Source organism: Vicugna pacos, chromosome 9, assembly GCF_048564905.1.
Source record: "Vicugna pacos chromosome 9, VicPac4, whole genome shotgun sequence".
Taxonomy (NCBI): domain Eukaryota; kingdom Metazoa; phylum Chordata; class Mammalia; order Artiodactyla; family Camelidae; genus Vicugna; species Vicugna pacos.
In genome coordinates, this window is record NC_132995.1 from 3,522,683 (window position 1) to 3,537,387 (window position 14,705).

The 14,705-nt window shown below is 41.2% G+C and overlaps 1 protein-coding gene across 1 annotated transcript; it reads left to right on the top strand.

Annotated features, from left to right (window-relative positions):
- The first annotated feature begins 888 nt into the window (after positions 1-888).
- LOC102524668 (V-set and transmembrane domain-containing protein 1) lies at positions 889-14,363 on the top strand. The gene is made up of 8 exons (XM_015252145.3): positions 889-1,026; positions 2,756-2,791; positions 6,075-6,113; positions 11,237-11,329; positions 11,428-11,455; positions 11,599-11,636; positions 11,724-11,755; positions 13,902-14,363. The coding sequence occupies exons 1-8, from the start codon at positions 981-983 to the stop codon at positions 14,019-14,021; spliced, it is 432 nt and encodes a 143-aa protein (XP_015107631.1). The 5' UTR covers positions 889-980; the 3' UTR covers positions 14,022-14,363.
- Positions 14,364-14,705: the final 342 nt, after the last annotated feature.

Below are 14,705 nucleotides of genomic sequence, written 5' to 3' on the forward strand. Positions count from 1 at the left end.
ACGGAATACTGGGAACTCAGTACCATTTTTTGTGACTGTAAAACAAAGACAGATAGAGACACATACTGTATAATGTCACTTATATGTGGAATCTTAAAAATAATACAAACGAATGTATATTGCAAAACAGACTCCCAGATTCAGAAAACAAACTAATGGTTACCAGTGGGGAGAGGGAAGGAAGGAGGGGCAAGGTAGGGGTGTGAGATTAAGAGGTACAAACTACTATGTGTAAAATAGATAAGCAACAAGGTTCTTTTGTACAGCACAAGAGATCATAGCCATTATCTTATAATAACTTTTAAAGGAGTATAATCCATAAGAATACTGAATCACTATGCTGTACACCTGAAACTAATATTATAAATCAACTATACTTCAATTGAAAAATAAAAATAAAACTATGTAAAAGACAAACTATTTTTGAAGAAAATGTCTTGGGCAGAGAAAGAGAAAGAAAAATGCCATATGGTATTGCTTATATGTGGAATCTAAGAAAAAAGGACATAAATAAACTTATTTACAAAATAGAAACAGACACACAGATGTAGAAAACAAACTTATGGTTACCAGCGGGTAAAGGGGGTGGGAAGAGATAAATTGGGAATTCAAAAATTACACCTCTTGGGGAGTGATGGAAATGTTAGCTATCTTGATTGTGGTGGTGGTTTCATGGGTGTAGACATCTATCAAAATTCATCAACTTGTACATCTGAAATATGTGTAGTTTACTGTACAGGAGCCATACCACAATAAAGGTGTTAAAAAAAAAAAGAAAATGTCTTGGGCAGGACTTCAGATGAGACAGGAGAGATCTCAGGGTGGGCAGAGCCACACACACCATATTTGTGAGGAAGATGTCATCATTGACGGCTTCTGGTTTCCTGAGTCTGTCGTGAGGAGGAAACTGCACACCAGGTGCTGGAGAAGCAAAGTGTCGGGGCAAAACCTCCCTCCACACACCCTGAGGACAAGTGGGCATGAGGGACGCCATGATCACAGAGTTCCTGTTCCTGCTTTGCCTTGGTGAGTCTCCAGGACTGGGACATCTATGGGTTTGGATCGGTGAGAAAATTTATGGTGGAGTGGAGGTTCACATGGGAAATGTGGCAAGCACAGAAATGATGGTTCCCGTGTATTGGGTACGTGCTAACTGTCAGAGTTCTGCACAGTGGACTGTGCTACCCATGTGCCTTGTTTCTGGTGCTTGCACAGAAGGGATGGAGAAGCAGAGGTGCAGAAACATGTGGTAATACCCTGGGTTTACTCGGCTGAGAAACGCACAGCTTGGGTGGGACCTCCAAGTCTTACCATGAATGTTCCATTGGCATATAGAAGGGTGGGGTCTACAGGGTATGAAAAACTGTGATTCTGGTTACAAATAAGGAATACAAGAAAGACCTATTCTTACCAAGTCCAAGCTTGCTTGTACTGCTCGATGCATGGCAGGCCAATAAATGAAGAGATGAGCTGTTGGAGCAAGGAATAATGACTTTATTCACAAAGCCAGCAGACAGAGAAGATGGTGGACTAGTGTCCCAAAGAACCATCTTGCCCAGGTTTGGATGCTAGTTTCTTTTATGGAACGAAGTGGGGGAGATGAGGAGGTAAAGTAAAAAAGGTGATAAATTGTTGCAAATATTTCGTGGTTCTGGCCAGACTCCAGAGGGGATGTGTTAATTTCTTCTTTCCTGCAGCCATGCATAGGTGGGCCTGGTCAGGATGTTTCCTGTGAACTAAACAATGGCATTTTAGCTTAATGCTCAGGCATGGGTGGCAGGGCTTTCGGAGATGGGCCACTGTGTATACTTAAAGCTTATAGGCAACATCCCTTTAGTGATTAGCTTGTAGCAAAAGCAATAGAACACAAAGGTTAAAGTAAAAGAAACAGATGTTAACCACCCTCAACTTGAACATCAGGTAATCCGACAGACCTCAGCCTGGATTATAATCTTGGCTTGGTCTCCTGGGACCTCCAGATTTTGAAAGAGCAACTTCCACCAACTGAGCACCCAGTTCCTCCTTTGTGGGTGGGCTGCTGGGACAGGGGGGTGGATGGGCAGGAGGACATCAGGCCACCTTATCTGCCCCAGTTCCTTCCTCCTTCTCCTGGGTGCAGCCCTTCCCTTTGGGGTCATGCTCATCCCACCCACACATTTGTGCTTTAGAGGCAGCTGCCTGTCACCATACTGCAAACCTCCAGCAGCAGGGCAGAACAAACTGTGCAGTCAGGAGACTGACCTCATCCTCCCCACAAACTACTGCAAACTAGGGGGCTTAAAAAAACAGATCTATTCTCTCAATGTGTTCTGGAGGCCAGAAGTCTGAAACCAAGGTATGGGTAGGGTTGGTTCCTTCTGAAGGCTCTGAGGGAGAGGCTGTTCCGCGCCTCGATTCTAGCTGGGAGATGACAGGCAATTCCCAGCATCCCTTGGCTTTTAGTTGCATGACTCCAGTCCCTCACACTGTCTTCCTTCCATGTGTTCTATCACCATAACTGACTTACAATGTTACATTAGTTTCACATGTACAACATAGTGACTCGATATTTTTATGCATTACAAAATGACCACCTCCGTAAACATAACTTCCAAATGACAAAAAATGGGATGAAAGTAAAAGATAAAAAAATAAGCCCGGGGAAGTACTTGCAAGGAATAGGACAGGTCTTTAACAAATGAGTCGCATGTTCTCTGCCTGATTTTTACCAAAAGACAGGCATATAATTCATCTCTCACAAGGGTTTCTCTTCCAGGGCTTTGTCTGGGCTATGAAGATGAGGAAAAGGACGGTGAGTTGTCTCCTATGTGGACTCTGTTCCAGCGTCCCAAGTTTCATGATCTTTTTTCCTGAAATCCTGTGAATTCTAGGAGGGTTTTGGTGGTTATCAAGATGAAGGGTCAAAGTAACTTTGAATTCTTTCCAGAGAAACTTCCCAAACCCCAGCTCCACACCTTGCCCACCTTGGAGGTTGAACGCAGCAGCAACATAACCCTCAAGTGCCACTCTGACATCCAAGATGTGACATTCATGCTGGGGAGGTTGTAGGACTCTGGGTGCAAGCAAGAGAAGAGTTCAGAAGGACAGGATGTTGTTGACCTCCTTGTTGACCTTAAGCCTAAGGATGCTGGACAGTACTTTTTACCTATGAGACAAGGGCTTCCCACGAGTGGTCAGAAAGGAGTGATCACCTGCACCTGATGGTCATAGGTAAGAAGGGCAGCCTCAGGCTTGCTCTTTGATGCACATATTCTTTTTCCTATGACGATACCCAGCTGGAGAAGCAGAACTCCAAGAAATGATAAGATAGGTGTGATACCTCAAGTATGGGGAACTAGAGAAATAGGAACTGAGTGTGGGAACAAGGCTCTTATCCGAGATTCTGAGTTGGGTCTCAAAGATGTGGATGTGGGTGAGTGTTTTAGAATAGAGGTTGTTAAAAACAAAATTCAACCAAGTAAATTTAAAAGATCTAATTGGCTTTATCAACTGATTCATGAATCAGGAAGCATCCCTTCTAGCAAGTAGAGGGGAGCCCAAAAGGCCGTAGAAGGGGAGAGCTCTTTACAGGCAAGATAAGGAAGTCAAAAACAAAAAAGATCATTTCAGTCTTAGGTCACCTACCTATGGCAGACAGAAGGAGTCTATGTGGCAGATGACCTTGTGGTCCTTTGGGGGATGGAGGAGGCCTCTGTGACAGATGACCTCATTGGTGCCAATGAGAAAATTCCTGATAGACCACTTAAGACAACATTTCTGGGAGGCAGGGAGGGTATATCTCAGTGGTAGAGCATGTGCTTAGCGTGGATGAGGTCCTGGGTTCAATCCCCAGTACCTCCATTATAAATAAATAAATAAATAAGTAAATAAGCCTAATTACTCCCCCCAAATTGAAAAAATGACATGAACATTTCTGGGAGGGGTTGAAGCTTCAGTTAGATTGGATATTAAGCCCCAGCATGGACTAGCATAAATGATTCCATTTAGGGCCTGTAGTTTTCTTTCCAATAGAAAACTGGAACAGATCAATAATGAAATAATAGATTGAATTGGTAATCAAAAACTCCCAACAAAGAAAAGCCCAGGACTAGATGGTTTCACTGGTGAATTCTGCCAAATATTTAGAGAAAAAATAACACCAATTTTTCTTAAACTCTTCCAAAAATTTGAAGAGGAATGAACATTCCCACAGTCATTTTACAAGGCTAGCACTACCCTGAACTCAAAACCAGGTAAGGACACTAAAAGAAAAGAAAGCTGCAGACCAGTATCCCTGATGAATATAGATGCAAAAATTCTCAACAAAAAGTTAGCAAACCAATTTTAACAGTACATTAAAAGGATCATATGCCAGGATCAAGTGGGATTTATCCCTCAGATGCAAGGATGGCTCAACATATACAAATCAATAAATGTGATACCCACATTAGTATAATCTCATATGATCTTCTCAACAGATGCAGGAAAACATTTGACAAAATACAACATTCTTTCTAGATAAAAACTCTCAATAAATTGGGTGTAGAAGGAACACACGTCAACACAATAAAGGTCAACACAACAAGCCTACAGCTAAGGTCATACTCAACGGTGAAAAATTGAAAGCTTTTCCTCTCATATCAGGAACAATACAAGGATGCCCACTCTCACTACTTCAATTCAACATAATATTGGAAGTCCTAGCTAGAGCAATCAGGCAAGACAAAAGATAAATAAGTAAAAGGCATCCAAATTGGAAAAAAAAAAGAGGAAAATTGTCTTCGTTTGCAAATGATGTGATCAAATATACAGAAAATCCTTAAGACTCAACCCTAAATCCATTAGGCCTAGTCAAAAAATTCCATAAAGTGGCAAGATATAAAATCAACACACATGAGTTAGTTCTGTTTCTATATACTAACAACAAAATACCTGAAAAAGAATGAAAGGAAACAATCTTATTCACAATAACAAAAAAACAATAAAATAGTTAGGAACATATTTAATCAAGGAGGTGAAAGATTTATATGCTGAAAACTACAGGATTCTGATAAAAGAAAGTGAAGAAGACAATGAAAATGGAAAGCTACCTCATGTTCATGGATCAGAAGAATTAATATTGTTAAAATGCCCATATTACCCAAAGACTTCCACAGATTTCATGTAATCTCTATCAAAATCCCAATGGCATTTTTCACAGAAATATAACAAACCATCCTAAAATTTATGTGGAACCACAAAAGAACCCAAATAGCCAAAAACAAAGCTAAAGGCAGCACACTTCTTGATTTCAAACCATACTACAAAGCTATAGTAATCAAAACAGTATGACATCAGCATAAAACTAGACATACAGACCAATGGAACAGAAATGGGAGCCCAGAAATAAATCCTTGCATATACAATCAACTACATTTGACAGGGAAGCCAAGAATACTCAGCAGGGAAAGGATAGTCTCTGCAGTGAAACTAGGTAACCACATGCAGAAGAATGAAATGGGACCCCTATCCTGAAACTCTTACAAAAATTTAACTTGAAATGGATAAAAGACTGAAACATAAGAACTCAAAACAATAAAACTCCTAGAAGAAAACACAGGGAAAAATCTCCTTGACATTGGTCTTGGCAACAATTTTTTTTGGATATGGCACAAAAAGTACAAGAAACCAAAGCAAAAAGAAACAACCAGGACTACATCAAGCTATAAAGCTTCTGCACAGGAAAAGAAGTCAATCAACAAAATGAAAAGGCAACCTATGTGGGAGAAAATGTTTGCAAAATGGTAGTGCTCTTTCCTGGGGTAGGAAAGATTGCCAAAAATCAGGGTTGGAAGCAGGAGGTGGAGGGGACTAGTGATATCCTTCATAAATATTTTTGTTTTTAACACAATATCAAACTCCAGCGGTATTAAGAAGAGTAGTCTAGTGCTGCAGGGTCTGGGGATCCACTGAGCACCTGGAGAATGGAAAAGACATCCTCTCCTCTGCTTTCCAAAGATGGCATACAAGGCATTCCCTAAGCAGAACATGAGCGTTTATGTCCCCAGGGTTCCATATAAACATGGTGATTCCTTTTTTTGCTTCCTGTTTTCTAGAAAACCCTGATGCAAGTGGACCTCCCCCAGTAAAAACAGGTAATATAATCAGAGAGGACATCTTTTCCCCAGTTACATCTACCTCGTGAGGCACAAGGAGACTTTTAATGCCCACTTTCTCCTCCGGTTATTGAGGGAATGATGGCTTTATTTGGGGACATGGCCTCCAAGGCGCTCCCGGGTTCTGAAAACGTCAGTGAATAAAACAGCACAAGGTTCATCATTTGCTGTTTTACACAATGAAAACCTATGGTGGAGTTTTGTGAAGAACGGGGGTGAGTTTGTGTGACTGGTTTGGGGAATGGGACCTGGACTGGTGGAGCCCAGGGACTTTGGGAATACGTACAATCAAGGACTTGCTAAAACTTTTCAGTTCCCGAAAATAGATAAATACTAAATTATTTTTCTCTGGTGTTGCTTTTCCGTGAAGAATTGACCAAGATTCTGCCCTCAGAGATTCTTGTAAAAAAAAAAAAATTAGGGCTTTGGCAAATTTAGGCTGAAACAGGGGCTCATTCAGGATTTAATGGATAAATGTACAATGTAAATTGGCATCTTGTTGCTTCAATATTTTTTCCTTTCAGCAACTCATAACCTCTCTGTAATCCACTCCAAAGAGCCAAAATTGTTCAAGGTTGTCATGAGGGTCTATTGCCAATATAATTGAACTTGCAAAAAGAAAAAGGATATCCCCTATCCTCTCCTTGCAAAATACGTCTGACTGTTGGAAAATGTTTTTATTCAGCATTAGCAGGCTTGGGAAAATGACTGCTCCTCCAGCTCTATGAACACAGTTCACATCAGGAACGTTCTCTTGGAGAGATCTGAAATCTGACAGAGTCAAGGAGCTTGAAAGTATCAGAAATGAGGTGGGAAGTCTCATGATGGGAGAGAGGGAAGAGAAGCTTTTGTATTTTTAGCTCTGGTATAATTTCTTTTTTTTTATTGATGTATAATTTACATTCCATAAAGTGTCCAAGATAGTGGCATTTAGTCTATTCACAAGGTTGAACAGTTATCACCACTATATAATTCTCCAAATGAAGCCCCATAGCTGTTAAGCAGTCATTTTCCATTCCCCTCTCTCCCGACGGGCTCTATCAATCATTTATCTGCTTTCTGGCTCCATGCTTTTGCCTGTTCTGGACAATTCATATAAATAGATTCACATAATATGTGGTCTTTTAAGGCTGGCTTCTCTCATTTAGCATGAGGCTTTCAAAGTTCATCTATGTTTTAGTGTGTATCAGTACTTCATTTCTTTTCACAGCAGAGTAATATTCCATTGCCTGGATAAACCACATTTTGTTGAGCCACCCATCAGAGGATGGACACTGGGTTGCTGGTACCTCTCGGCTATTGTACTTACTTACTTGATGCTGCTGTGAATGTGAGTGTACAGGTATCTGAGTCCCAGCTTTCAGACAGGTATCTACCTAGGAGGAGAACGGCTGGGACACATGGTAACTCTATGTCTACCTTTTTGAGTAACTGCCACATTGCTTTCCAGTGTGACTGTATCATTTTACATGCCCACTAGTCATTTATGTGGGGTCCAATAGCTCCACATCCTTGCCAAAATTTGTTATTCGCCTTTTTGTTTTCTGAATAGCCAAACTAGTGGGTGTATGTATAATTTCTCTTTTTTTTTTTTTTGGCATTCTCTTTTATTGACATATAGTCAGCTTACAGTAGTGTGTCAATTTCTGGCACACAGCATAATGTTTTAGTCATATATATACACACATATATTCATTTTCATATTCTTTTTCATTATAGGTTACTACAAGATCTTGAATACAGTTCCCTGTGCTATACAGTAGAAACTTGTTTACCTGTTTTACATATAATAGTTAGTATCTGCAAATCTTGAACTCCCAATGTATCCCTTTCCACCCCATTTCCCCCCCTAAATTTTTCTCTCTGTCTATGAGTCTGTTTGTTTTGTAATATAATTTCTTAAAATGTACTTTCCAAGTTCCCATTTACACCACAATTCTTCGTTGTTTTATTTTGGTTTGGGGGGCAGGTAATTAGATTTTTGTTTATTTATCATTTATTTTTATTTTTTGGCAGAGGTGCTGGGGATTGAACCCAGGACCTTGTGCATGCTAAGCACACACTCTGCCACTGAGCTATACCCACCACCCTACACCACCACAATTCTAAACGGGAATAAAATATCTCTAAGCACACAGATACGCTGTCCCCCCCCCCCCCCCGCCTGTATACTGATGCCTCCAAGCTACTAGGAAGGGACCGTCTGCCTCAGTTCTGTGCACAGGTCGATGATGAATTAATTTTATCACCGAACTTTTCTACAAGGACAGGCTTTCTTTCTGGTGCCTGTAGCTTCATTTATGCCCTGCTCAGTCAGACCTTTAGACCAATATCATAGACCTTTGGTAAATTTATTTTGGCAGTTTGTAAACAGTGATGTGAAATTTGACCAAGATATGTGGACATCTCAGGGCCAACCAACTTCAGTGGGTGGTGGACAGTTTTGCAATAATTTACTTCTCATTTCTAGCGAGTTGCTCTGTGAGGGAAACCGTAGGGTAGCCCAGGTGAGGACTGAAGACGGGAGGTAAGGCTGATGTTCCTCTGATCCTATCCAGGAAAAGCTCTTCCTGCCCTGTTTTCACATGTCCATGGGGTGCAGCGCATCCCACAAAGACATCCAAGTGCTCACGTTGGAGAGGGAGGAAACCATGATCTAGCGCGCATAAAAATGGCATAAAAATGGGAACATGGGTGGAGGAATGTTGACAGCATCTGTTACAGAGGGAGATGGGTGTGGGTGGAATACTGGGTGAGAAAACAATCACTGTCACCGCAACCTCATCCCGCACGGTGAGTCAGCTTGTAGACAGAGTGCTTTAGAGCTGGTAGCTCTCATCGTCACCCCTCTCTTGAAGTTAAGTATTCTTACCTCCCTTCCCCCCACCTCCTCTTTATCCCCCTCAGCCTCATGGAGGTATGATTGACAAAGTGGTAAAATGTTTAAAGTGTGCCACATGACGATGCGATACACGTATCCATTGTAAACGATTCTCCCCACGGAGTTAATTAGCATGTCTGTCACCCCATCTCACTTATTTATCTTTCTAAAACTTTTTGGTGAGAATGCTTAAGATCTACTCTCTTTGCAAATTTCAGTTACACAGTAGTGTCACCAACTACAGCCCACACTGTGTGCTAGGTCCTCAGGCCATCTGGAACTGGAAGTCTGTACTCCGACCAGCCTCTCCCCATGTCCCTCACCCCCCAGCCCTTAGCAACCACCATTCTACTCTCTGTTCCTGCAAGTTTATTTTACTTTTTAGATTCCACACGGAAGTGATCCCATGCAGTAACTGTCTTTCTCTGTCTGGCTTATCTCACTTAGCATAATGCCCTCAAGCTTCATCCAAGCTGTTGTAAATGGCAGGATGTCCTTCTTTCTGTAAACAATTTAAAAAAAATTTTTTAATTTAAGTATAATTGATTTATAATGTGCTGGTTTCTGGTATATAGCACAGTGATTCGGTTTTATATATATATAAAATGAAATATGTATTATTTGTATATATAATATACATATATATGATTCAGTTTGATATTTATATACAATATAATAAAATAGAATTTTTAATATATAAAATAAACAAGGTCCTAATGTATAGCACAGGGAACTACATTCAGTATCTTATCCTTCTTTGTCTCGGCTGAATAACATTCCATTGTAGATATATACACACATGGAAAAATTCTTCTTTTTCTTTGTCTAGAATGCCCTAAGATTTAGTCATCATTTTTTTTCATTTTTTAATTGAAGTATAATTGACACACAGTATTACACTAGCTTCAGGTATACAACATAGTGATTCAGTATCCGGATACATTACAAAACGATCACCACCATAAGCCTGGTGGCACCTGTCATCATACATATTTACCACAATATTGTTGATTTTATTCCCTATGCAGAAATTACATCCCCCATGACTTATTTATTTATTTTTAATTAAAAAAATTTTTTAATGGAAATACTGGAGATTGAACCCAAGACTGCGCATGCCAAGCATGTGCTCCACCACTTGAGCTCTGCCCTTCCCTTCCCCCATGACTTAACCTGTTTTAAGACTGGAAGTTTGTATCTCTTAATCCCTTTAACTACTTCATCCGTTCTCCCAATCCTGCATCTCTGGTAACCACCAGTTTGCTCTCTGTATCTATGAGTGTGTCTTCGTTTTGTTTTGTTTGTTCGTCTTTTTTTTTTTCAGATTCCACATATAAGTGAAATCACACTGTATTTGTCTTTCTCTATCTGACTCATCTCACTAAGTTTAATACCCTCTGGGTCCATCCACATTGTTGCAAATGCCATTATTTCATTCTTTTTTATGGCTGAGTTGTATTCCCTCGCATATATTCACTGCACCTTCTTTATCCATTCATCTGTTGATGGACACTTAAATTCCATACCTTGAGAAAACGATTCTTGGATTTTGATTCATCTATTGTTGGACTTGCCATCACCTCTGTAGCATCACAATTAGTTGGGTAAATGTGTATCTCAACAGATGATGAGTTTTCAAGAACAGGTTCAGAATATCACTTCTCTTGAATGTCCACACCCAGTGGTCAGCACAGAGCTACAAACTAGTGTGGTAGACTAGTTTAACAGGCTAGACATACCGGGGTCTGAAGCCTATCCTGTCTGTGTGACTCTGGGGAACTCAATTTACTTCCTGGGGCTTGGTTTACGTATGAATGAAATGGTACAGTGAACGTATCTTGTATATTTATTGTCAAGATGGGGGAGAACCCATGTGAGCACAGAGTGGCTCACACTGAGTGACCAGTTTGACTGCTGGGGAGGAGACATTTACTGGGAGTTTCCCGTCTGTGAGGCAATGTGCTAGCCCTCTCTGTGTGGACTGACCCAGTCATGCTTCCCGCCAGCTGGTCAGGCAGCTACTAATGCCAGCCTCACTTCCAATGGGAAAACAAAAGCTCCGGGAGATGAGGCAGATTAATTAAGCCACTGGACGTTCCAGCTCTGAAGCGGCAGCTCCACGCCTCGAAGCCAGTTGAAGCTCCTTGGCACTGTTCTAAACTCCACTACCAGTGTGTTTCAGCAGCCAAAGTGACTCTCTGCCCTGTTCCTCTCCCACCAGACACCACAGTCATCTTCGTCGCCACCTTCAGCTGCCTCTCCCTCTTACTCCTCTTCCTTGCTGTCTTCTTCATCTACAGATGCAGTCAGCACAGTGAGTTCAGAGAAGCATGGGTTTAAAACTCCAAAAATGGGGGAGTAAAGTGAAGGATTATCACAGTAGACAAATTCCTCCCTGTATTTTCTTAATAGGTTCATCACATGGAGAATCCACCAAGAGGTAGATATACTTGGCCAATTCCTTGCCCTGCTTAACTCCTGCTCCATTCTTCCGCCCTTGGGCACATCAGTGACTGCTATGCCCAGCCCTACTCTCGCCTCAAATCTTCAGACCCTAGACTTCATTATGTTTCTCTCCCTCAGAACCAGCCATTCCGAATTTCCCAAGCAGGAGAAAACAGGTAAGTGATAAGGAATTTGGGGAGAGAAAGACTCTCTGACTTTTGCAATCTGAGAACTGATTTTTTGTTTGTTTCACTCACATGCAGATTTATTCAACCTAGAAAGAATATCTGAATCGGTGAGTTCTCCCCTTTGGAATTCCCCCAGAGCTCACTTACCCTGCGGGCTGGTCTGTCTGCCTCCTGGCTTAGCCCAGCTGGTTATGTGAATGAAGCCAAATAACATCACATTTAAAAACATGCTTTGACAGATTTTGTGAAAACAGACAGTAGAATGGTGGTTACCAGGGTCTGGGGGTTGGGGGAATTGGGGAATATGGAAGGAACAAACTTGCAACTTGTAGATGAATAAATCCTGGAGATCTAATGCACAGTGTGGAGATTATAGTCAGCAATACTTTATCAGACATTCAAAGTTGCTAGGAGACCAGATGATAATTGTTCTCACCACACACACAAAAATGATAATTAGGTGATAGGATGGAGGTGTTAGCCAGGTGGTACCCGTATTGCAATATATCAATGTATCAAATCAGGTGTATACCTTAAACTTGTACAATGTTATATGTCGATTATATCTCAAACAAACAAAACCAATGTGCTTTAAATTCCAGAGTAGCTGGATTCCAGCTCCCAATGTCTTGAGTTTGTCACCAGTGTGGTCTGAGATAAATCATGAAACCCCCATGATTGGGACACTTTCTTTCCTCCTATATCTAATGGGAATTGAAATCTTCATTTAAAAGGCTTGGGCGAGTCCAGCGATGTCATAAACATAGAGAATTTATTTCAGTTTCCAGCGAAATGTGGATGTCAGACGGATGGCATAAAAGCATCAATTAACAAACGTTAATCAGTTTACATCCATCAGGTTTTTTTTCTGTTTAAAATACTGCCTGTTTGTGATGTAACATGAATGAGCACTACATCTGAGAGCAGTATCAGGTAAGACTCGTACATTTTCCCAGAGGACGCATTCTTTACACCAAGTAAATAGAAGCATTAGCAAAAGATTTAAGTAGTTCACGACTGTGTTTAAAAAATTTTATGCACATTATGTTCATTTAGATGTATGTGCATATTTAAGTTATGGAAGAGCGTCGTTCACAACTTAAGCACCAATGAACAAACCTGGTCTATTTTAAATGTTGGAATAGTGGCCTTGATGAGCAAGCTGTTGACAATAGTAATGTTATAATAATGTGATATTATGATGCAGTACCTCCATGCAATGGAGTACTATTCAGCAACAAGAAGGAAGAAGCTACTGATACATGCGATCAATGAACGCACTTCGAAAACAGTTTGCTAAATGAAAAAAGTCAGATACAAAAGACCGTATATAGTATGGTTCCATTTACATATTTATATAAAAATCTCCAAAAGAGGTGAATTAGTAGTTGCCTGTGGCTGGAGTTGGGGTGGGGGGTGGGAGGTGGGTGGGGCAGTTAAGTTAAAAGACTTAACTTCAGACAAGCCCCAGGCAACTTTGGTGGGGGTGACAGGTGTTCAAGAACTATACTGTGGTGATGGTTGCATCATCCCGCAAATTCACTAGAAGTCATAGAAGTGTACACTTTATATTCAGGGGAATTTTATGGTCTACAGGTTATATCTCGATAAAATTATTTAAAAATAATACAGTATTGAGAGTGGGAAGGGATAAATCAGGCGTTCAAAATTTGCACCTCTTGGGGGGGTGATGGAAGTGTTAGCTATCTTGATTGTGGTGGTGGTTTCAGGGGTAGAGACATCCATCAAAATTCATCAAATTGCACATCTAAAATATGTGTAGTTTACTGCATAGGACTCATACCACAATAAAGATTAAAATTTTTTAAATAAAAATGAATGATATGTGACTACTAGTTTTAACGGAAAACAAATTAATAAAATGAAACAATATATATAGTATTATATAACCAGAAGGTATTCATATTCTCAAAGCCATGTGTTTGCCCCGATTTGTCTAAGCACCAGTTATCGCTGACAGATGGCACCCCGCCACTGCTGTGAGCTTGCCCTGAGGCGCAGCCGGTCTGGAAGGGCGCTGTCCAGCAGGGCTCCCTGCAGTGAGGGAAATGTTCTGCGGCGGCGCTGCCAGTGCAGCAGCCACCAGCCACGTGTGGCTGCTGCACCTCTGCCGAGACTCTGAGGACCTCAACTTTTAATTTAATTTCCTTTGAAGTTAACTAGCCATATATGTGGCCCACGGCTGCCATATTGGGCAGCTCAGGTCTACATGTCTATCTCTTTTCCCCAAAGGCTGGAGACCGCCCAGAGGTGACCTATGCCCAGCTGAACACCAACGCGCTGTCTGAGACAGCGTCCAGCCCTGCCGAGACGTCCCCAGAATCTTGCGACTATGCAACACTGAAGGAGTAGAAGGACATCAGGAACTGAAGGAAGGGCTGCTTCCCCGCGAAGGAGATTATGGATTAAGATGGCTGAGGTGACTGGACACATGGAAATCTAGGTGACTCTGTGTCCTGGGGTCATAATTCAAAATAATAAAATTAAGGTCTTCTCTTTTTGCTTCCCCTCCTCTCAAAAATTACTTGGGGGGATGCTCCCCCAAATTTGGAGTGTGACTTTAGAGTGGTTTGACTTAATCATAGGCTAAGAATACATACTGTATATATGGGCTGGCGGTACTCGAAATACTCACTCAGGGAGTTCAGGACAACTCAGTTGTGAACTAACGAAAAGCACCCCTAAGTAGCATGCACCGGGGTAAGCGGCTACATGCATGTGCTTCACGATCCTTTCAAGCCGTGCTGGGCAGCCTCCTGGTCTCAAGTCAAGAGCACTTTCCTCTCTGACGTGAATGAGTTTTCTTACTGCCGTCATGCTTCTGTTTATATTCTTTCTTCTTATTAGACTCTGAGGATGCAATGAAGTTAGACTCACAGAATCTCTGTGGATTTTTGTCACTTGGTGCCCATAACTTAATACCTGTTAATACAGCACTGCAAAGATTTTTCTGAGTGGGGACTTTTGTGTGTGTGTGACAGAACGAATGATCATTTATGTATAAACACACATATGTGAGCTTTTCTTCCAAAGTTA

What these genes read in the sequence shown, in the direction of transcription:
- LOC102524668 (XM_015252145.3), top strand. Translation starts at nt 981, where the DNA reads ATGAGGGACGCCATGATCACAGAGTTCCTGTTCCTGCTTTGCCTTG. An exon ending in CATGGAGAATCCACCAAGAG is followed by an intron (nt 11,456 to 11,598) that starts GTAGATATACTT and finishes TCTCTCCCTCAG; the next exon opens with AACCAGCCATTCCGAATTTC. An exon ending in TCCCAAGCAGGAGAAAACAG is followed by an intron (nt 11,637 to 11,723) that starts GTAAGTGATAAG and finishes ACTCACATGCAG; the next exon opens with ATTTATTCAACCTAGAAAGA.